Here is a 23958-nt window from a genome sequence, read left to right as displayed (position 1 = left end):
AGACCCTGGGGATTTGGGGTGTGACAATTTTGTAATTTTATAATTTTTTTGGGTATTAATAAAAATTTTGGCAATAAATTAATTATATGATGAACTTGTAAAATATTAATTTTTACTATTAATTAATTATTTCGCTATTTTTTTTATTTATGAAAGATGGCAAAAAGTATCTTAAAAATAAAAGAAAATTATCAATGTTTTAGGCTATTTTTTGTCACCTTTCATAAATTATCAAAAATAATAAAAAAGTTCAAAAATAATAAAAAAGTTCAAAAATACTAAAAATTGGTATTCTACATGTTCATTATATAACCAATTTATTGAGCTATTTAGATCAAAGTTTGAAGTTTATACGATATGTTTTTGAGACCGTAACACGAAAGGCCTTATGCTATCTCACCTATGCCTTACTCATTTTTTAATATTTACAAAAAATATTACTATTAATTAATCTCATAATATAAAATGACATAAAATTTATTCATCAAGTCTCTTTAATCTCAATTTTATGATTCCATCCCGCTTAGCACAATAGTGACAAACAAATAGTTCGGGATCGTTTCGGCGGGCTTAAAAATTCATAATTCGAGTATAATTCGGGTATAATTTGGGAATTTTTCGGTAAAACAAGGAAGCAAAAAAAATAAAAAAAATTTGCGAATAATTCATGACTCGCAAATAAAATGTATTATATGTTTTTCTTACGTTTTATTCAGATTTCAGTTCAAAAACGTCAAAAAAACGAATAAAGTAGAAATTATTCGCGAATTTACCACATATATTGTTACCAGTGTCATAAAAGATGTCTGTTATTATAGCCGATTATTTTCAATTATTTCCGATTAATTGCTTAACAGTATTTTGTCTATCCGATAACCGCATACCATTATTTACAACTGTTACTATGTTTAGCTAGTGGATTAACAATACTGTGGGTCGGGTAGGGTATGATTTTTGAAAAATATACCCGACCATAACCGTACCCGTATACCCTTGTACCCGTACCCGAGACGTACCCGTACCCGTCCCGGGTATACCCGGGTTACCCGTACCTGCCCGCCCATTAAACCTCTATGTTTAGCACCATCCTATAAAGAAAGAAAGGACTTGAAACAGTACGGACAGCATCTCAGTCTGAGAAGTGTTGGTCCATAAAGATGAAAGACTACTTGGGCCTTCAAATTCAATCAAACGGTTTGGACGCTTCCGTTGTCCATTGCAAATCATGCATGGGATCCTCTTATCCATTATTTTGGATTCAAAACAAAGAAAAGGTGTACAGGTTACCTATCTCCGTACCAATAAACGGATCTTTCCATGTGATATTTCTGTGCTGACGGTACCCAAGCTGATCGACGTGTCTGGATAAAAAGCAGAAGATAACTCCGCCTTAAAAAGAAACCAGCTGGAAATGCCTTTTTTAACTATTGGCCCCTTAAAAAATTAAACCACCGTACTATCATTTTATCATGTTGTGGTGGTACAGACATTGATGATTGATCCATGATGCGGATAAACCTTTGTGCAAATAAAAGATTAATTAAACTTTGGAGGTGTTTTAACATTGACAGTTGTGTGAACTGCAATCATAAGCAGAACTACACTATAATTAGGGGTGCTTATTCATCTCGTGATTTTTAAAATTTTACTTATGTTTATTGAACTTTTTAACTTTTCTTTTTGGAATATATTAGCCTTTCTATTTTATTTTTGCTACTCACTACCGTCTCTTTTGAAGTGTTGATTTAATTTTTCTTATTATGTGCTACACAGTAAAAGATTAAAATCTTGTTATTTAATTTAATAACACATCTTTTTACAATTTTTAGAGTAACACGATATAATATTCTTTAAGGACTTAAATGTAAAATTACGTAATGAAAATACCGCCATTTCAATTATTCATTTTAAAAATTGATGTTTAGCCATTCCATCTTTGAATCCTAGTTCAGCCGAATTTTTTGAAGTTACTATTTGGGAAAAAAAATACATTTTTTAATCCGGTACACAGGTATTGTGCATCTTTCAGAGATGGCACACATGTATTATCTTCCAATTAATTAGTAAAATTTGGTAGAGTTTGTCATACTATTTTTTTCTGCACAGATATGACCTGTGTGCCACATCCGAAGGGTGCATAGATAATATTTGCGTGTCAGATAAAAATGAAAATAATCAAATAAATATGACAGGTCTTTTTATTTTTATTTTTTCTGAATGATAACTAAAAAAAAGTTCAGCAATTCAGTTTCTGGGTGCAACTGGGTAAGATAATAGTAGTGTAGTTAATTGTAGTTCTGTTTTCTTTTAGAGAAAAAGTTTTTGTCCACAGCCTTCTGTCCACCATTTGTCCACAGCACTATCCACTCCGTGTTTAACTAATTTTAACGGACACCGGTCCCCACTTCTAACCACTTACTCCGTCTATTTAACCTTCTTTCCGTGCCTCTATTCCCTTTTGTGAATCTCATTTTCAAAATATTTCTTCTCCGATCAACTTGTTTCCTTTCTGAGGCGATTTCTTTCCGATATTACTTTTTTGCTTTACGGAGATAAAAATTTCTGAATCTAAAAATCGATCGATATCTGAAAAAGGATTTCTTCTCCGATATCTTAAATTTCTGAGGTGATTTCTTCTCCGTAAAGCGGATAAAAATTTCTGAGGCGATTTCTTCTCCGATATCTTAAATTTCGATTTTTCAATTTGTCGCTTTCTTCAATCGGTAACTTTTTTCTCCGATCTCTTATTCTTTACTCAAAAAAGGATTGGACCGATTGATTTATTCGACCGATGCTTTATTGTTCATGTAGCAGTGGAAGAGTCAGTCCCCTTTTATGAAGTCTGAGAGAGATCGAATCGTAGTCAAAATGAGATCAGCTGCTCGCTCTTCCTCCTAAGAAGTTCTTCTTGACTTTAAGTTTCAAGAAATCGATTTGGATGGGTGAAGAAAACTAATATTTGCTCCGAATTTTTCAATTTGTCCGCTTTCTTCAATTTGTAACTTTTTTCTTTTTCCTATAATAATCTGTAACTTTTTTATTTATTTTTCTTATATAATCTGCTTATGACATTTTTCATCTTTGATCGGATCGGATCGGAAAAATAATCTGGATCGGCCGCGACGGCAACGAAATCGTAATTGTTGTTTTTTGTATTTACCTTCTCTGATTCATTTTTCCTTTGCAATGTCGATTTTAATTGAGATTACTGACTCGAACTCATTTTTTATACATGATCGCAATGGAACCTTCAATCGTGGAGCGCGATCGAATAGAAGGTGTTTTTGTTGAAGAGCACGGCAAAATTCAAATCTAGTAAGTTATTTCTGTTGAATTTGATGTTTTTGTTGTATGCAGTAACAGATCTAGCATTTCAAATGAAATCTGGAGGAAAGAGATGATAGAGATGAGATGTGGAGTATTGATCTGTTAATTTTACTGTATTGCCCCGTTAATTTTACAGTATTCATCTTGTCATTTTACAGTATTCATCTTGTGGAAATCTGGAGGAAATAGATGATAGAGAGGCGATATGGAGTATTAATCTGTTAATTTTACAGTATTGCCTTGTTAAATTTACAGTATTCATCTTGTCATTTTACAGTATTCATATTGTAGAAATCTAGAAGAAAGAGATGATAGAGAGGCGATATGGAGTATTGATCTGTTAATTTTATAGTATTGCCTCGTTAATTTTACAGTATTCATCTTGTCATTTTACAGTATTTATCTTGTGAAAATCTGGAGAAAAGAGATGATAGAAATGCGATATGGAGTATTGATTTGTTAATTTTATAGTATTTATCTTGTAATTTTACAGTATTCATCTTGTAATTTTACAGTTTTCATCTTGTGAAAATCTGAAGGAAAGAGATGATAAAGAGGCTTCTTACTCATCCAAACAATGAACACAAGATGTTTTTAATGTAAAAGTTATTTGTCCATAGTTTTTTTGTTGCTATTATGCTATTCTGAATGTTGCGGTGAATATTTTTATCTTGTGTTGAACAAATGTTGTTTGTGGTGAACATATGTTATTTTGTGGTGAACAGATTTTTTGTGTGATGATGGATGTATGTATAGATTTAGCCATTTTAGAGTATACATGGTATTATTTTATGGTTTATATTTTGCAATTTTACAGTATATATGATTCTTTATAGGTTGTAGTTTAAACTGAAATGTAGCATTTGTTACATTTTATCTTACAGTATAGATGGTATTATTTTATGATTTAGTTTTAGAAATTTTACAGTATACAAGATTCAATTGAAAATTTACAGTATTATGTGAAAATTTTACAGTATACAAGATTCAATTGAAAATTTACAGTATTATTTGAAAATTTTACAGTATACAAGATTCAATTTTACAGTATGCATGATTCAATTCAAAATTCTACTGTATACAAGATTTAATTTTACAGATCTGCTGATTCAATTTTACAGTATACAAGATTCAGTTGTAAATTTTACTGTGTAGAAGATCCAATTTTACAGTATACAAGATTCAATTGGAAATTTTACTGTATACAAGATTCAATTTTACAGTATACAAGATTCAACCTAGTGCGGACGGTAATAATTAACTCTAACTGCCAATAACCGCTAATAACCGCTAATAACTAACTCTAACTGCCAATAACTTCCTATAACTGTAATTTCTGAAAGTACAGTTTGAAAGTACATTTATTTTGTGATGTTGTGCAAGTTGCAATCTTTTTCTAACTATCATGTGACCACTTCAAATAGTTGTTGGATGTTTTGTGATTAACTGATATATTTTATGTGATATATTGTATAATTATACAGCATGTAGAAGTACTTTTACAGTATTCGCGCAAGTCAAAGCTGTAGACAAATGGTGGACAAAAGGCTGTGGACAATTAGACGCTTCCTTTCTTTTATTGGATATAGCCCGAAATTTTTATTAATGCCCAAAAAAATTATAAAATTACAAAATCTATTCAACTTTTCAAAGGAATTCAAAATCTGCCCGTTTGGGTGACTAAATAACCGGACAAATCCCTCTTTCTGGTTATTTAGTCACCGGATCCAGAAATTGGTCCGGTGACTAAATAACCAGTTTCAAGATATAGGTCCGGTGACTAAATAACCAGTTTTATGTTTTCCTTTTTTTTGTACAATATAGATTTTTAAAAAAAAATTTTATAGATATATTAGAAATGTTCAATATATTTCTTTGAAAATAGATGAAATATAATATAATTTGATTTATTAGAAAGATTGCGACAAATAATCCGGATCATTATTTTTAAAGCCGAATTTTTCACGGCTGTAAGAAAAATTAATATATTTCTTTATGTATTGTTGGAAAAAAAAAATATATGCTTTGAACGTGAGTTATTGATCGCAGCTCAAAAGTCACTTGTACATAATACATAAAATATTGTGATCCTTCTAGAACATTTAATTTCTAAAAAGTTGTATCTAATTTGAGAATTATTTTTGAATAACAATCATTAAATAACTTAAAGTTTTTGTTTTTTTGTAAAAATAGATACAACTTTTTAGAAATTAAATGTACCAGAAGGATGATAATATTTTCTATATTTACCTAGAAATGACTTTTGAACCGCGATCAATAACTCATAATCCAACCATTTTTATTTTTTTTCAATAACACATAAAGAAATATATTATTTTTCTTACAGTCATAAAAAATCCGGTCTGAAAAATATTGATCCGGATTATTTATCGCAGTCTTTCTAATAAATCAAATTATATTGTATTTCATCTATTTTCAAATAAATATATTCAACCTTTCTAATATTTAAATACAAAAAATAAATAAATTTAAAAAAATTATGTTTTGTAAAAAAAAAAGACAAAAAAAACCGGTTATTTAGTCACCGGACCAATTTCTGGATCTGGTGACTAAATAACCGGAAAGAGGGACTTTGTCCGGTTATTTAGTCACCGAAAGGGCAGATTTCGAATTGCTCTGAAAAAGTTGGATAGATTTTGTAATTTTATAAAAAATTTGGGTATTAATAAAAATTTCAGGGATATAGCACTGTCAATGACAGATTCATTCACATTGAATAGGAGTCAATTGACTCTCATTTAATTTCAAAATAATTATACTTTGACATAATTTTGCTATAAAATTTAGAGTAAATGGTATAAATACAGTAATATTGAGCCATATTTTTATGTGAAAAAAATATAATTGATTTCCATATAAAACTTTTTAGATTGATCTCTATAATTTGAAAATCTGTCTCAGCCAGAGCGCTGCTATATCAAACAATGCAGAGTAATTTGCTTTCGAAACGAAATGAAAGCATATAACCTAAACTGAATTACTATTTCTCAAAAGAAAAAGAGAGAGAGAGAAATAATTAGATCTCGCAATCAGACTGCTAAATAAAGAGCGATCAACAGAAAAATGCGTAGCTATGTTTGGATGTACTGAGAATAGTGAGAATAGCGCTATTTCGATCCATTCAAACATACTCAATTGCTATTCAAAACATCAAGAATAGCGTTGTTCCGCTATTCTTCCAAAAAGTCGGAATAACAATTGGTACTCTCTCAAATGTTCAATCCAAACAACATTTTCGTCATTCCAAATAGCATCACATCAACATTATTGTCACACTATTTCAAAAATCACTATTTTTATCTACTATTATCAAATAGTAGCTATTCTAGCTATTTTAGAGTGCATCCAAACGTAATAGCTATGACCTTCCAAATGTTTTTCTTCTAGAAAGATTCGAATGAGCTTACATAGCTAGTACATGACAAAAAATGAACGGAGGACGACACAAATTGACAATTAATTTTAAAAAGTTATAGAACTATATTTCACGATTAAAATGTTGTATTTTGTCTTGTTTCTCAGAGTTTGGTTGAATTGATTTGCAGCCTAGGAAATAGAAGATAGGTAGTATGAATGTACTTCTGATAGTGATATTGTCAGAATAGAAATTAATGGCCAAAGAGAGATGAGATTGAGAGGAATTATTTTCATAAATCATAATTAATAAAACATTTTTTAGGAAATCAATATGATTGATTTTTTTTTTCAAAAACCATAAGGACCGTGGAGTTCCCACGGTCTCAATTTTTTTTTTTATAAAACAGAATTTTTTTTAATTTTTTGTATTAAAATATTAGAAATGTTGAATATATTTCTTTGAAAATAGATGAAATACAATATAATTTGATTTATTAGAAATACTACAATAAATAATCCGGATCAATATTTTTCAGGTCGGGTTTTTCGCGGCTGTAAGAAAAATTAATATATTTCTTTATGTGTTATTAGAAAAAAATAAAAATGCTTCGATTCTGAGTTATTGATCCCGGTTCAAAAGTCACTTCTAGGTAATCCAGAAAATATTGTGACCCTTCTAGGACATTTAATTTATAAAAAGTTATATCTATTTTGAGAATTCTTTTTGAATAACAATTATTAAATAACTTAAAAGTTATTGTTTTTTTCAAAAATAGATACAACTTTTCATAAATTAAATTTACTAGAAAGATCACAATATTTTCTGGATTACCTAGAAGTGACTTTTGAACCGGAATCAACAACTCAGAATCTAAGCATTTTTATTTTTTTCTAATAACACATAAAGAAATATATTAATTTTTCTTACAGCCGCGAAAAACCCGACCTGAAAAATATTGATCCGGGTTATTTATTGCAGTATTTCTAATAAATCAAATTATATTGTATTTCATCTATTTTCAAAGAAATATATTCAACATTTCTAATATTTTAATACAAAAAATTAAAAAAAATTCTGTTTTATAAAAAAAAAATATAATTGAGACCGTGGGAACCCCACGGTCTAAAAAAAAAAAATATGTTTTTAAAAAAAAAAAAAAACAATTTGAGACCGTGGAACCCCACGGTCCTTATGGTTTTTGAAAAAAAAAAAATCAATCATATTGGTTCCCAAAAAAACGTTTTATTAATTATGTTTTATAAAAAAATTCCGATTGAGAGATGGAGGTAGTTGGAAAGCGATGACATATTAAATCTCCAGAAGTGATTAAATTATCGTGTAAAAATTAATGCTCGGGGTTATCATGGATTATGCTGACGACAAATTATTTGGACCCCGTTTTAACAAATGCATAATTTTACGGTTGAATTTTTGCGCACGTTTTCTTTGTACCAAGTGCATGAATCCAGGTGGTTATGTTACCGCATGCAATCAAACACAAAAATTAGGGGCCAAATATTTGGTACAGATTTGATTTGAGGAGTATATATAGCCAACAAAAAAATTATGCATTTAAACATGAGCAAAACAACAATTTCAATTTACAGGCGTTTCGCATAGAGAGAGGTTGTGGTATTATGTACATATCTGTTCATACGATCTCCATAGAAATTGATTTGAAGATCAAATTTTTTTTTTATTTTTTTTTTATTCTTTAGATGGATAGAAAATCACTAATTCAAATATTCCATAATTTTTAGAGATTTTTTAACCTTTTCAAAACATAGTAAAAGAATTTTAAAATATACAATTTGATCTTGAAATGTTTTTTCACATGATAATTATGTTGAAAAGTTTAGATCAATTGTTTGAAGTTTGAAAATAAAAATATTGATTTATAATACATACCGATCAACGTCATGCCTAGTATAGTAGCCTCAAGTCTGCATCGTCTACATTAACTTAAAAGAGCATCTTTTGAGTTAACACATCTCAGCCGTCTAATATTAAATGAAGCCAATCCAGCTATGGTCTATAATTCAAGGGGTCTTTTAAAATTAGTGTGGAACTGTAGATCTAGTTTGCACGGATCTCTTAAAGCATATTGAACAGTTCAGATGCATTAATTATTTTATGAGTTAATGCTTCTAGTAGCCCCACTTATCTATATTTGTGATTTGATTTCTAAACAAATTTAAATTGGACGCCTGAGGTCTAAAATGCGAGAGCAGATTCTCTGCCCCCTCTATCCCTGTGGCTGGGACCGGTCACTCTTAAAGGGGCCGGTCACTGTTCATTTTTGAATTTTGGGTCCACTGACAGTGACTCTGGAGGCAAGCAGAGGATGCGATCTCCTAAAATGCAATTCAATGCCTCTCCAGTCTCCATTGATGAATGTTTTTTTTTTTAATGTTAATGCTCAGTAGTGACTAGAGTAGAGAGTAATTCTGATTTTGACAGTCACGATCCAGACTCCAGATTCAAATGTGCATTTTCAATACTCAACAAAACAAACCCATCAAGAATTTATCAAAGAAGAATTCATGAATTCTTCTTGAATGAGATTCGATTTGGGTTCCATCATTGCATGGCGCGCAGTACACTGAATCATAAACCAGAGATGAAGCCAGCGGAAGAAGACAAACAAGTAACAAGGGCCAAGTGGCATTGGAAAAAGATACAAAAGTCTGTGGACCTGCAGAGCATGACAAATTGACAATGATTGATGAACTCTCGCCAGATGCACACAGCAGCTGCAGCACGCCTATAGGCTGCTCTAAGAGTATCAATTCCGGTCTAACTGCGTTGGAAGATTATTTTTTATCCCTAGAAAAAACATTAAAAAACAAGAGAGAAATGAAAAGATTACTGTTCAGTTTTTAGAATTTCTATGGATCTAAAAAAATATGATCCAAACTCATCTTTTTCTTCTTCTTTTTTTATTAGGTTTTTATGTAATGAGTGAGACCCCCACTATTTGACTAATAAAAACACAGATTAAGTCTTAAATTTTGTCAGATGGTAAGCGCTGGACCACTCTTTTGTAATTATTTGAATAAAAAAATAAAGAAAGGGTTTGGATCGGTACAAAATTTACCAATCTTTCTGTGCATGATAAAACCAATACACTCTTTCTGTTTCTCTCTTTTTTTTAAAATATTTTCTATTGATAAAAAATACTCACGTTGGAATCAATTTAAATTCGATGGGCATCGTACTCAGGACAGGGGGCAGTTGCCCTCTTGAATTTTGAAATTAAATGGAAAAATACAGGTTGAGTACCACTTTGGCTCTCTTTGAAAATTATTTTGTCTCTCTAGAATTAGAAAGCTCGTCAGGCCAATCTAAATGCACTGTTAATAATATTATTTTATTGTTTTCATAGAAATTTTATAAAAATTTACAGGTCTGGACTAACTTATTGTTTTTTAATATGTAAAATAATTAGAACAAAAAAAAATCAACAAGACATTTTAACTATGTTGTTCTATATTTAATCATTTAACTTCCATTTGCCTTGCAGATAGAGTGGAAAAAATGGCACGGAGAAGCTGACCCTGTCACGAAACATCACGGAACAATACGGCACTCATGTCAGTTACGTGTCGTGACTTGTGTGTCCCATGTCATGATCATTCGCGTATCGTGACTATCTTTTGAAACTTTGGCATGGCATATTACGTGAAAGATTTAGTCACGGCACGGCACGTGGTCACGCGAGTCACGTGTAATTAGAACCATTATATTTTGATCAAATTGTGAATTTTGAACAAACTAACTTTAAATCATGATCAAATGGTCAGTGCGATAACATGAGTCACGCGAGACACGTTTGGGCACAGCATGACTCACGTGGCGTGACTATTTGCATGTCGTGACCACCCTTTAACATTTTGGTCACGGCATAATACGCCACATGAAAAATTAATTTGATCACAATATGACATGGCACGAGACTAAAATCACAACATATTAGTCACAGTACCACACAACATTACACACGTTTTTTCTACTCTACTTGCAGAGATATATTTTGTGTCGTGGCTCTCAGTTTATGGAGCCAGTACACATAATCATTTCAAATTGATATCAGTAATCAAATCCCCAAATCTAATTAAACTACTGCAGATGTGTGACATTTGTCTTGAGCAGCCTCTTTGCTTTGTCTTAAAGTCAGTGAGAATCAATTTAAGACAGGGACAGTGTCGATTTAATTAAACAATCTTTGCTCATCTTACAATTCATAATTAATTTTGTAGAGTTAAAAATTGTTTAGAAAAGATCCGATCAGATCGCACTAATAATATCATCTAGTGTCCGTTCGACTTCCGAGAGAATTTTTCATCTATATAAATTAATAAAATAAGATGCATTGAAATAGAAACAGTGTTTGATTTGCAATATTCATAGGAAGATTAGTATCAACGGTTCGATTTGCAATATTGATAGAAACAGTGTTTTAGTATTTTTTTTGCTATTAATAATCTCCGTAAGTTTTAATACTTTGAATCGGCACTATGAGTCCGATCCAAAATTTTGAATCGGAACGGTTGTTTTCAATCTTTCTAAGAAGAGGAGGGTTCAAATACTTTTATTTTTTTGTTCCTCCACCATACATCTATTTTTAACTTTTATAATTCAAAATTTTAAATTTAAAAGTCAAAATAAAATCGTTAGATGTGAATTATGTTATTTTATCTATGTGCTTAAAAAAATTATTACATTTCGGTTTTCTTTTTATGGGAATCAAAGAGTTGAAAAATCAACATTTAGAAATTATTCACATCAGTACATTTTTATAAGCTCTTGATGACAACAAAAAAAAGTTGAAATATCATAATTTTTTTACACATTCATAAATAAAATGATGTAGATCATATCCAATGGTTTTATTTTCACTTTTAAATTTTAAATTTGAGTTTTAAATTTTAAATTTGAGTTTTAAATTTTGAGTTGTTAAAGTTTTAAAAAAAATAAAGATATGATGGAGGCACAAAAAATTGCGGCATTTGAACCATCTTCTTTGCTCTGAATTCGTATCCTCTGCATTAACTCAAAAGGGGATCTTTTCAGATAATGAATATTGATCATCCGATTTTTTTTAAGATTCGTGCAGACTAAATCCGCACTAATATTAAAGGGCCCCTATATCATAAGCAGAGGCCAGATTGGCTTCATTTAAAATCAGACGGTTGAGATTCATTTAACTCAAAATATTCGTTTTTGAGTTAATGCAGAGGATATGCATTCGTTTCTTAGCACATGTTTTATGTATCAAATCCAAATTAGTACTGATTTCAATATAAAATTAGTTAATATATTCCCCTACTTTTGAAAAAAAAAACAGTACCTTTTATTTTTTAATTTCTATGAATAAAAAAATCTCCCACTTCGATATCCGTTCAATTCGAGCTCGTATCCTCTGCGTTAACTCAAAAGTGAATCTTTTAAGTTAATGAATTTATCCATCCGATCTGCTTTAAGATTCGTGTAAACTAGAAAAACACACTAATTTTAAAGGGTCCCTATATCAAAAACAGAGGCCGGATTAGCTCCGTTTAAAATCAGACGATTCAGATTCATTTAACTCAAAAGATTCCTTTTTGAGTTCACGGAGAGGTTACGCATTCGTTCAATTCATGGTACTTTGAACTAATTTTTATTTTGAAGTCTTGTACCTTGATTAGACTTACGGGTCATGTAAGAACCAAAAAAAAAAAAATATGTACCTTGATTGGACGTTGAAGTGATTTTTTTAAATCGTTTTGATTGGACATTGAAAATATAAAAATAAAAATCATGTCCCCTAGCCTAGAACTGATTTTTTTTTAAGTCTCTTTCTCAAAAGGGGAAATTTCACGAAGACCCCTCAAAATCTTCAAAATTATGGATTTCTTTCTCTGTAGTTTCAAAACTCACAAATTTATCCATTTTATAATAATTTTAAACTTATAAAATATCAATTTTACCCTACATTAAAAGCATAAAAATTTATAGCTTGTTTAAGAAAAATATCGGTCTCATATTTGATTGGTTTTCGAAGGCAAAATAGATATATTATAAAGGTAAAGGTATAATAAATATCTGGTTCTCGAGGACAAAATAGATATTTTATAAAGAATAAAGATTAGTGCGTTTGAATGAAACAAATAATAGCTCGGAATACCGGAATAGCAGCTAACCCGAGTTATTTCTTTGTTGAGAATAGCGTTTTTTTTCACTCAAACGTGTTGTGTTGAGAATAGCTCATCAGGAATAGCAGCTATTTCTGGGTTAGCGCTATTCCCGTATCACCCAAACGCATCCTAATAAGTGTCTTATAAGATCGACATTTTTCTTAAACAAGCTACACTTTTTTGTGTTTCTTTTAAAAGGTAAAATGAGTATTTTTCAAATTTAAAATAAGTTTTAGTATAAAAGACAACAAATGGATAAATTTGTCAGTTTTAAAACTTTAGAGGTGAAAATATGTAACTTTGAAGTTTTTTAGGGGTATACATGAAATTCCCTCTTCTCTAAATTAGGTACATAATTGTTCTGATTTTTTAAGCACATTCATGTATATTTAAAAATCATAGGTAAGATATAGTCTTTTTTGCATATCTCCATCCGCGAGCCAAAGTCTTGTACAAATTAATATTTTGAATCCCACTTTAATAGTTTAGTATATATTTTTTTAATTTTGTGGTGCCAAATAGATTCATAAATCACAGTTGAGAGTGAAATAAAGTAGGTGTACAATATATATGTGATAACTTCAAATAAAGGTAGATGGGGATAACTCTTATCCAAAAAGTAAATGATAAAAATTAACACACACTTTATCTTATAATATCTAAAAAACTAAATATCATTATATTATAGTGTATTTTTTATTTTTTGGGGTCTCCAATGTAATCTGTGCCACGTTGAAGAATGAGACCGCATATTGAATTGGCGGCCCGGATATTTTTAGAATTCTCCAGAAAACGTGATTTTCTGATTTGTTTTTGTTAAATATAGTATAAATAAATAAAGGAAGCTGATAATTGTACCCCAAATAAAATAACTGCATGCGTCCCCCAGCCTTCTAGAATGTCGGTGACAAACCGAGCAGGTTTTACTTCATATAGTGCAATAACAGTACAAATCTTTCTTTATTGTATAGTCTTTCGCTGCACGAAGCGAAAAATACTCTGTTAAAAAATTTAACAAAAGTAGCGCCAATTGCAGCGAAACAATTGTACAATTTAAATATGTAAACGAAAGCGTTTAATCAACTACGTTCTAGAGTTTAACTTTCATTGTAAATGAGTTAAATTTTTTTTTTTAAAAAAGACAAATCCCCGAGTTAGTCCCCGAGCACAAATTTTTCTTAAACATTCTAGAATGTTGACAGCTCTAAATTTCAACCAATCCCCGAACGCATCCTCAAGCACAAATTAACAGCTCTAAATTTGTACCAATCCCCGAGCGCGTCCCCCAGCACAAATTTTTTTCATACATTATAGAATGATTACAGCTCTTAATTTCTAAGCATGCAAACCTTTATTAAATAACAATGAAACTAGTACTTCGAAACAATCATTCTTACGAGACTCATCAATTATTTTAAGTTGTCAAAATTACAACTTTTCCCAACAATGATAATTTATAAGCATGCAAACCTCTATTAACTAACAATAAATCTACTACTTTGAAACAATCATTCTTACTAGACTCATCAATTATTTTAAATTGTCAAAATTACAACTTTTCACAATAATGACAATTTGTAACCAAGCAAACCTCTATTAAATAACAATGAAACTACTACTTTGAATGCTTCGAGCACATATTAAATTTTTTTTATCACGTAAACAATGTAAATCTAACTCATTATTCACCATGTGTAAACAATTAATTATAACAATACTCCCCCTTTTTAAACCATTAACTATAACAAATTAGAAGCATTCAAAGCTAACATACAAACCATATAAATCTATTCACTTCATAATTTAAACATCAATTAATAAACAAAAGTGAGGAATAAAAGTATTAAGTAAAAAATGCTCAAACTTACTATGCTGTAAGGTTTGAAACATCGATCAACGATGGAAAGCACGAAGAGGAAGAAAATAGAGAGAGAAGAAACGAAGTAAAACAGAAACAAAATGGAGCTTCAAAATGGAGGCTCTTTTTTTAGTTATTAAATATCAAAAGTAGTTAATTTCTATCATTAAAATTAGAACCAATCCCCGAGCTAATCATTATAACTTGTACTTTAAAGTACTTATAACTAGTTTAACTAGTTAAAGTACTTAAGTAGTTAGCAAATTATTAGAGGACCGTTAACAAGCTGGGGGACTAGCTCAGGGATTGGTGATTACAACTGCTCCTAACAAACTGTCCACAAAATTAAAACACAGTACAAAAGCATGCAAAGCTAACGTTTAAAACAATCAAATTAAAACAGCTATGCGTTAATTAATGGCAAATTAATAAATTACCGTTATTAGTGGACAGTTAAACCCAGTTAAACCAGTTCGGAGACTGGCTCGGATTTGGTGGCTCGAGGTACCATAACATTTCTCACAAATAAAATCTCTTAAAAAAACGTTGACTTCTTGTTTTTGAAAGGTACTCGATTTAATTATTTTGTAAAATTAAAAAAGAAGACTAAAGCGAGCAACTTGTATCAGATTAGCATTGTTCCATTCCAAGATGAATAATAGGGTAGCATCCTGATAGCTACTATTCAGTTTTCGAAAAAATAAATAATAGGCTAGTGTCTCGCCAAAAATTGAACAATTCTTTTCAATTTTAGAAATATTAAAATTATTTTTTCAGAAAAGAAGTGGAGTATTTTTTTTCTCTCAATGCAATAGAAGAAACCAAATCGATAATTTAATCATAAAGGAACGGAAGCAATAATTTAATTCAGTCCCTTTAATATCCTTCAATTACACCAATATGACCACAAAAAATCTTTCATTTTCTTTATGAAGGGATATATATCATAGTGGTGCAAAAAAGCTCGTAACTGGTGATTTTATCGGGTAGCGGGCAATAACGGATAATATTAATATAATAATTAATTTTATTATATTTTACAAATGAAATATCAAAAACTCATTCATTTCACAATATGTAATTGTATTATTAATAAAAAAATAAAAATGATTGTGCAATCAGTTCCAACTAAATTGTTTTTTATAAATGAAGAAAATTCAGAAACACAAATATATATATTTAAGTGGGTTGGAAATTGAATTATATATATATGTAAATTTTATAGTTACCCTATAGGGTAACGGGTACGAAATAATCATTACCCATACCCTTATCCATTTGATTAACGAATTTTTTTTTTACCCATATTCATACCCAATAAGCTAGCGAAAAAAAAATCTTATCCATATCCACCTTATTAAATACGATACGGATCGGCTAAACGGCTAAAAAGGTACCATTGACACCGCTATTTGCAGCCTATTAATATACAGACGTCCTAAATCCTAATTATGCTATGTATTTCCAAAAAAAAAAAATCTATCCTTTTCTTGATAATTCATTTTTTATATTTCTAAATAAATTCTTTTGAAAACTGAAGCGGTGATATCCAATTTTCTTTTTCTTTTTTTTTTTTTGTTTACGAGAAAGCAATATCATTAGTTTAAAGAACCAAAAAATTGCTCGCAGAATTTTAAATTAGTTTGAAAATTTTGACGTTTGAAAATTTACTTGGGACGACCAATTGTCTGGTTTTGCTGAAGCGTGTGAGGAACCACTTGGGGTCAGGCAGTCAGCCCTGCACCGACGAAGCACCTTCCTTAACCATCACTCAGGATCCTCTCCAACTGTAGAAGCACATTTTAATAGCTCTCAACAAATTTGATTCATCTATCTGAAGATCAACTGCTCAAAATAATCTAAGCCTGCTTGTGTCTGCAAATTAAACTCATATATAACAGTAACACATTTGTAACGCTGGAGATCTCAAATTTATTTCAATAAAAGGTATAAAAGATATAAAATAAAATTTTAGTATGTCAAGTTGGTACATCATCAGATTAGATTTAATTCTAATTTATTATCTAACTAATATTTATTTGATTTATATTCAATCAGATCCACAACATCATATGAGATTGCATGCATACAAATATGGAGATGATCCAACCAAACAAAACAAAAGATAAAAAGTATTTTTTTTCTTCCAACCCAATACTTTTTTTAATCTCACGGAACTTTCTCCAGAAAAAGCTCACGACCAAGTGCTACCAAATCACCAAACCCTCGTATTATTTAGTCCCCTTACTCTAAAGTAACAGTAATTTTGAGTTTGATTTGGACCGTACGATCTGAGACAGAATGCACGCTTCCTCTTCCATAATCGTGTCAAAACAGATCTTACGGTCGTGATATAAACTTAAACTTTAAGTTACTTTAGGATAAGAATTCCATATTATTCCCTTCAACTCGAGTCCAATCCTATGATCGATCAAAGCCCCCTCACATGACCTTTCCGCGTCATTGCCTTCTCCCTTTATATAATTCCATCCAAAGCCTCTCCTTCCCAATTAAGCACCTCATCTCACCACAAAACGCTACATAGAGAAGAGATAGAAATTATTATCTTGCAACACAAAACAACAATGGGCTTCCCCGTAGGTTACTCCGACTTGCTCTTGCCTAAACTGGTGCTCCACCTTCTATTGCTACTCGGCGCCGTGCGTCGATTTCTTTTGTGGGTTTTCTGTGCTGTTGGTCTCGGTGACTTGTTGGAAATTGATGAGCCTATTGTACAGGGACACGTGGCATCCAGTACTCTCCAACACCGCCGGCCCGAATTCAAGTCGGTCCCGTCAGTGCGGATTGAGGAGGTTTTGCCGGTTGTCAAATTTGAGGAATTGGATTCTAAGGCTGAGGCCGTGTGCTGTGCTGTGTGCTTGTATGATATAGCCGGTCGTGAAGAGGTACGGCGGCTAACGAATTGCTGCCACGTGTTCCACCGCGGCTGCCTCGATCGATGGATGGATCATGATCAGCACACGTGCCCGCTGTGCCGTGCAAAGCTCATCCCAGATGAAATGGGGAGTGTGCTCCTCAGCTCTGCTACTGGTATTATGACTGATACCGTGAATTCAGTCGGTACAATGGATTTCTCGGATTATGATTACTTTTTTCCATCATTGCCTTCTTCGCCGTTGCCGAGCCCAATTCTCTTCCAGCCGCATCAATTGCTCGGTGCCGGCTATTAGTCGAATTGAGGATGGTTAATTGTATATAACAAGCAAGCAAAAAAAAAATGGTAGGGAAAATAGGGAGAGAAAGTTACATGTTGGGTTTTTGTAAATACTTTCATTCCATAAAATTGGAATCGAAATTTGGGTTTTTTTTTTTGTTAGACCGGCTGCGCCGATTGTTTAGTAAAATATTTAGGTATAAAATTACAATGGATTTTGTTTTTTCCCCTTTACTTCCGTTTGAATGTTCTTGATTTTGACTTGACAATCAACGAAGAACCTGGTTAAAAGAGCATGTTTTATTTTGTCTTATGCTCTTCTGATATGACATTTCAAAATTATTATCACAGGTTTAAGTGACAGCTACTTTAATAAATAGAAGGAACTGAAAAGAATAAGCTACATGTTGGAAGGAAACTTCTAATTTGATGAATTAAATTCTAATTTAGAAGGCACTTAGAAGCAACTAGTTGTGTTGCCTGTCTCTTAAATGCTTTACAAACTGATCAACTGCCTAATTGTTTATTATGGTTTTGCAAATAAAAGACTAGTTTTGTGGCAAACTTTTGGTTGTTTTATTAGATGAAAATTACAGGTGGATATACTTTAATTAGTTCTGAAGTGGATGTTGATCTTGGAAAAAGCGAGGGACATTTTCAAAGACATTAAATTATATCATCTTGATATATATTTGAAGTATTTTTTTCTGAGGGGATGTACTTGGATTGATTTCCAAACGCGTGCTTTTAAAAATAAACCCAACTTGTGATGAACACACCCGTTGATTTGTTGAGAAATCTATTTTAAAAATGCAATTTGTTGCAGAGTTCAAATGAAAAACATTATAAAGCAAACAAAAAGGAGAATAGTAGGTGCTTTTCAAGATCTGCAAACTTTAAGCAAAATGAAAATGAAACTTAAGCCTCTATATATATATTTAATCAAGGGTAAGGCTAATATGCTATGGGTTGTATAGAGGGCTACGGTACTATGGCTCAATATTCGAGTTTTCAAAGTTCTAACGGTCGATCCGAGCCGTTCATTTTATTCTCCATATTAATATGTGTTTGGAGACTAAATTTTATATTTTTTTGGAAATTTTTTACTATTTTTTAGATAAGTAGAAAATCAAATATCTGAATGGTGCAAAATTTTTTAGATCAACTGATTTTTTATCTATCTAAAAAAATAGTAAAAAAATTGCAAAAAATATAAAATTTGGTTTTCAAATATACATTAATATGAAGAACAAGATGAACAGTTCGGATCGACTATTAAAATTTTGAAAACTTAAATATTAAACTGTAGCACTGTAGCTGTCTGTGCAACCCATGGCACCGCAGCCTTACCCTTTAATGAAACTGCTGGTGGAAGATATTTTCGCCTTCAGAGCTCAGATCTACTTGTACGAACAAAAATGCAAAATATCTATGTTGATTTATTGCAAGTCACAGCCTAGTTGTGCCATTGTGGCGAGCCAGAGGCGGTTTGAGATCAGAAAGTTGACCTCTAGCCAGCAAAGAATGATGTCACTGTGCAGCAAGAAATTAAATTTGAGCATAACAAATTTGGGGAGTTTTTTTTTAAACAGAACCAATTTTAATTAAATAAATAGAATAAACACTATTAATTTAATTTTATGAAAAACATCTTCAACCATCTTAGAAATCAGTGGAGGGAAAATAAGTAGAAATGATCAATCGAATACTCTTTAGAACCAAATTTAAATTCTCTATATTTTTTATAAAAACTAAATTGATAGTGCTTGTTTTGTTAAAATAATTAAAATTAATTCTATTTAAAAAAAAAAACCTCAAATCTGGTGGGATAGATCCAATGACATTCAATCAAATTTAATATGATACCAGAATCGTTTGATCCACATAAAATTTGTACGCATTTAATATGTACTAATTTTAAAATTGTCCGCAAAAGTTTTATTGTAGCTTTGAATGAACATCGAACAGCTGCTGATTCCATAACATATTAGGCATCAATCTCAACTATTTCTCATTGGAGCACAGAGCAAGTTTGATGGACTTTGGACCTACCTTTTAGTCCATTGAACACCAAAGTTGTCCGATGCAAATTAAGATTTGTGCGCACAAATCTTAAAGTACATCGGACCTATGCTTTTGTCATCTTATTGAAACTTACCCTACCTCCTTAAAATAAAAAGAGGAGGATTCTGATGTATCTAACTATAATCATACACAAAAAGTATAGCTCAATTAGATCTCAAAGGCCAATCTAATGGGTTGTCAAGAGGAATAAATTATGTAATTTGTTGGATTTGTTTTTCATTTAAGATCTCTTTCAGATTACGTCACTGTTCGTGTAACACGCCGAGTTGGTACTTGGGTAGTAATTCTTTCTTTAATTTAGAAAATGGGCCTAATTGGGCCCAAAACTTCAAAGGACTTATTCTGAATAATCCTAAAAGGAGATTTACATCGTTGATTTCATTTCATTTCACTATCAGATCAGGTACTAAATAATACTTGCTCTCAAATCTCAATTTATATTTTTGACGAAATGAATGATCAAGAACTCATGAGGCGCACTAAATTCAAAGACCGACATTTTCAAATTCGTTGTTTAATCAAATCTGTGGATCTCATTTGACCAATGTAAAGCACGCGAAATTGCATTGCTTTACAAAGATAGAGTTTCAACAGACACTATGTATTGATTGAGATTCTACTGTTAGTTCGCATTTCATGATCGCTGCTCTTACGTAAAAAGTTTTGTTGACTTTGAGGCAAGGTTAGGTGATTTAGCGTTATATATTGTGTATGGAATCACCCAATCAGGAGTGTATATAAATATTGTATAAAGAGTAAGGCTAAGTTGTACGTTGGTCCGTAGTATAAATTGAGCACAAAGGTAAGGATATGCTTATCAAGAGAGTTTGGTGAGCACATTTTTAAAAGTTTATTGAATTGGCTATAAGTAACGAATTCAAACTGTTGAAATTCATCTACTTTATGAGTGATAGATGTATATGTAAAGTTTTGAAAGTTTCAAATTTATTTCATACAAAGTTAGGCAGTCAAAAAAATAATGAAAAATGAATACATAAAACAACTTCTAAATAACTTATAAAATGTTTATTTCTTTTACCGCTTGATATCGTACTGAATGAATTCAAACTTTAAAAAAAATTCATGTACACGCATCACTTATAAAGTAGATGAATTTTAACAGTTTGTATTCATTATTTGAAACCAATCCGATAGACTTTTGGAGTTGTGTTCACCAAACTCTCTTGGTGAGCACATCACATCCTAGATTTGCTCGTATAAATTTACATCAGCCAATATTCAGGAGTGTATATAGATTGTTTGCGCTCTTTACCATACTATCATAGGTAATGGGTTCAAGCCTCCTCCAATGCAATTTGAGAATTAGTTTTTAATATAGTAAGAAAAGCAATGCTCTCTGCATAAGAAATTTCAGTTTCAAAATAAAAAAATCCTTTGTTAATATTAAATAGTTGTAAATAGTTGTAAGGCTTGATCCTAGATATGTTTTAAAATTTGATAAAATCATCAGATACGTACAAAACAGCAAAAGCTTACCTTACCATTCATTCCTTGGTCTCCACTTAACAAAGAAAATGAGCACAACCTCAGTAAGACCAATCAATCATAGGCATGACAGTTCAACAAAATGACATGACTCATCACTACTAGTCAAGGAATTAAATTAAAATAAGCACTAATTATTGTGTGTAATTTGCAAGAGGAAAATCAAGACATGAGAAAAATAGAATCACCGAACAACAATTTAACCTAAATAATTTATTTACCACCAATTAATGCACATTCCCCAGCTAAGTATCAAGATCTGATCTGAAAGGCTGAAAAGGACACTTTGTTGGATACTTGGATAAGACCCGAACCTGGCACAACATATTATGACAGCATCAGGTTTTGCAAAACTAGATCTTTACAAATGTTTATGTGAATTTAGATCTAATGTTGATCTACAGGTTACGCCCTAGCACCAATGTGTACATATTCTTGCGTTCCTTCTTTTGTAATAAAAAAGAAACCAAGTTAAATGTACACAAAAAAAGAGCAAAACTGATCTCTGAAAAAGAAGAAGACTACTGTTAAGGAGGAATTCCACGTCATCGGTACCAAAATTTGGTGGGGACAGATGATGACGAGGAAAATGCTGAGATGGAGAAGAAAGATAAAACACACTATCTACCACCAACAAATTAATTCTGATTAGATACCTCGATTGTATTGGGCTTCTAAATCATTCACTCAGGCTTTAGTGTTAAGTAGTCCGTACCAGTTAGCAAAAACAAATTACCACACTTCAACAGGAACTCCATACTTGATTGTATCGGGCTATTGGACGAAATATACTTACTGTAACAATGCCTTATCTCACAAATCAAAAGCCTAATATCAAGATCAACTGAAACCTCTATTGATTATACTGGCAAAGGATATGTACAGAAAACCTCTATGGATTTGTGACCTACATTTTAACACAGGTTCAAATTGCCTAGCAACAGAAGCTTATAATAATTCAAGCTCAATTCGATTAGATTGAGGCTAAAATCAAACAATTGGAAATTGAAGACATAAAAATCATGTACCTTGATTATCAATCCCAATGTGTGGTGTAATACTTGTTACTAAATACCATTAGTCAGTTAGCTGTCTCAGGCAACTCCAGAGGCAAACAGGAGGACCAACATAGGTGTCCTTTTCATATAAAAAAAAACTTGAGGACCAATTTGGAATATTTGAAAATTAAGAACAATGATACCTTTGATAAAGTTCAAGGACCGAATAATTATAAGAGAACTGGACTTATCTGATATTAATGATGCTGTTGCAGAATTTCAACAAGTAAAAGTTTGATTCAAATCAAAGTAATTTAGTAATTAGCATCCATTTTCCAAAAGAAGAAAATTTGTAATTACATGATTATGCATTTTTAAATAAAGGTTGAGAAATATAAATCGCAGAAAGCAATTATAGCCTATTAATTGTAATTGAACTTGACAGGTTTCAATGATAGAGATGATAATTAAGTTGGCTGCGTTTAAATGGTTCTCATCATACCAGTACAGAAAAGTTGTAATGGGAAACGAGGGTCCTGACCTATATAAGATTCATATCACCTAAGGTAACTAAAATTTTGAGTTTCAATCCAGACCATCCGGATCCGATCTGCTTTAGCACGAATATTAAAGGAGGTTGTGCATTCCAACATGGGCCGAATTGGTACGGATTCTGACCAGATAGTCCGGATCAAAACTCAAAATTTTGAGTATTATTGTTGGTAAGTGAAAGGAATGATATTCAGCAATTCATCTAACATGTCAACCTGACCCGTTATCGGATCATATACATGCGCCAATATTCTTTACCTGCCAGGAGGTTTGATTAGATTCCACAGTTATTACATCTCTAGCTTTTTCTACAAAGGATAATTTGGTGCTCATCGAAAGATTTTGATCTTTTAAAAAAAAACCAGGAACGATTATGATAATAAAATAAGAAAAAAAAGCACTGACCTTCCCCAAGTTACCCAAACCCATTTCCACCGAAGTAGCACCGTATCAAGCCAGAATATTGTACCAATAGTGACCAGTACTGTCTGGTACCGGTACCAAGCAAACTTGCATCTCAACCGACCTTTCTAACCTTGATCGGCGCAATACATAAAATTCCATGACAAGCATCCCAATCTGATAGTTTTCCCTTATGGTTGCCAAGCCACAGTCTATGTCCATTGAAAATAAACAGATCCTTAGAGGTTCTCTTTAATTAGGAAAAAGACACCGTTGCACATGTTCACTATAAATTAGTTCTAAAGCTATAATAAGAAAATAAACCGAAATTTATTTTCTCAGATAAAATAGATAATCCAAAATTTTAGTCTTGAATACCTTCCTGCATCTTTGGTCTTATCTAGGAGAGTTTTATTAATACAAGAACAAAGTTTAGTCCAATTTTATAATGCTTGTACACCACAGAATCAAGATATTACAAGGAGTCCCATGTGATGCGC

The 23958-nt window shown here is 31.5% G+C and overlaps 1 protein-coding gene across 1 annotated transcript; it reads left to right on the top strand.

Annotated features, from left to right (window-relative positions):
* The first annotated feature begins 17207 nt into the window (after positions 1–17207).
* LOC144558610 (brassinosteroid-responsive RING protein 1-like) lies at positions 17208–18149 on the top strand. Its single transcript, XM_078307453.1, has one exon. It carries the CDS (start codon positions 17326–17328, stop codon positions 17929–17931), a length of 606 nt encoding a protein of 201 aa, XP_078163579.1. The 5' UTR covers positions 17208–17325; the 3' UTR covers positions 17932–18149.
* Positions 18150–23958: the final 5809 nt, after the last annotated feature.

This window comes from Carex rostrata, chromosome 8, assembly GCF_964058835.1.
Source record: "Carex rostrata chromosome 8, lpCarRost1.2, whole genome shotgun sequence".
NCBI classification, from domain to species: domain Eukaryota; kingdom Viridiplantae; phylum Streptophyta; class Magnoliopsida; order Poales; family Cyperaceae; genus Carex; species Carex rostrata.
The sequence above is the reverse complement of the archived record's forward strand: the minus strand, read 5'-3'. Positions and strand labels throughout refer to the sequence as shown.

What these genes read in the sequence shown, in the direction of transcription:
- LOC144558610 (XM_078307453.1), top strand. Translation starts at nt 17,326, where the DNA reads ATGGGCTTCCCCGTAGGTTACTCCGACTTGCTCTTGCCTAAACTGGTG.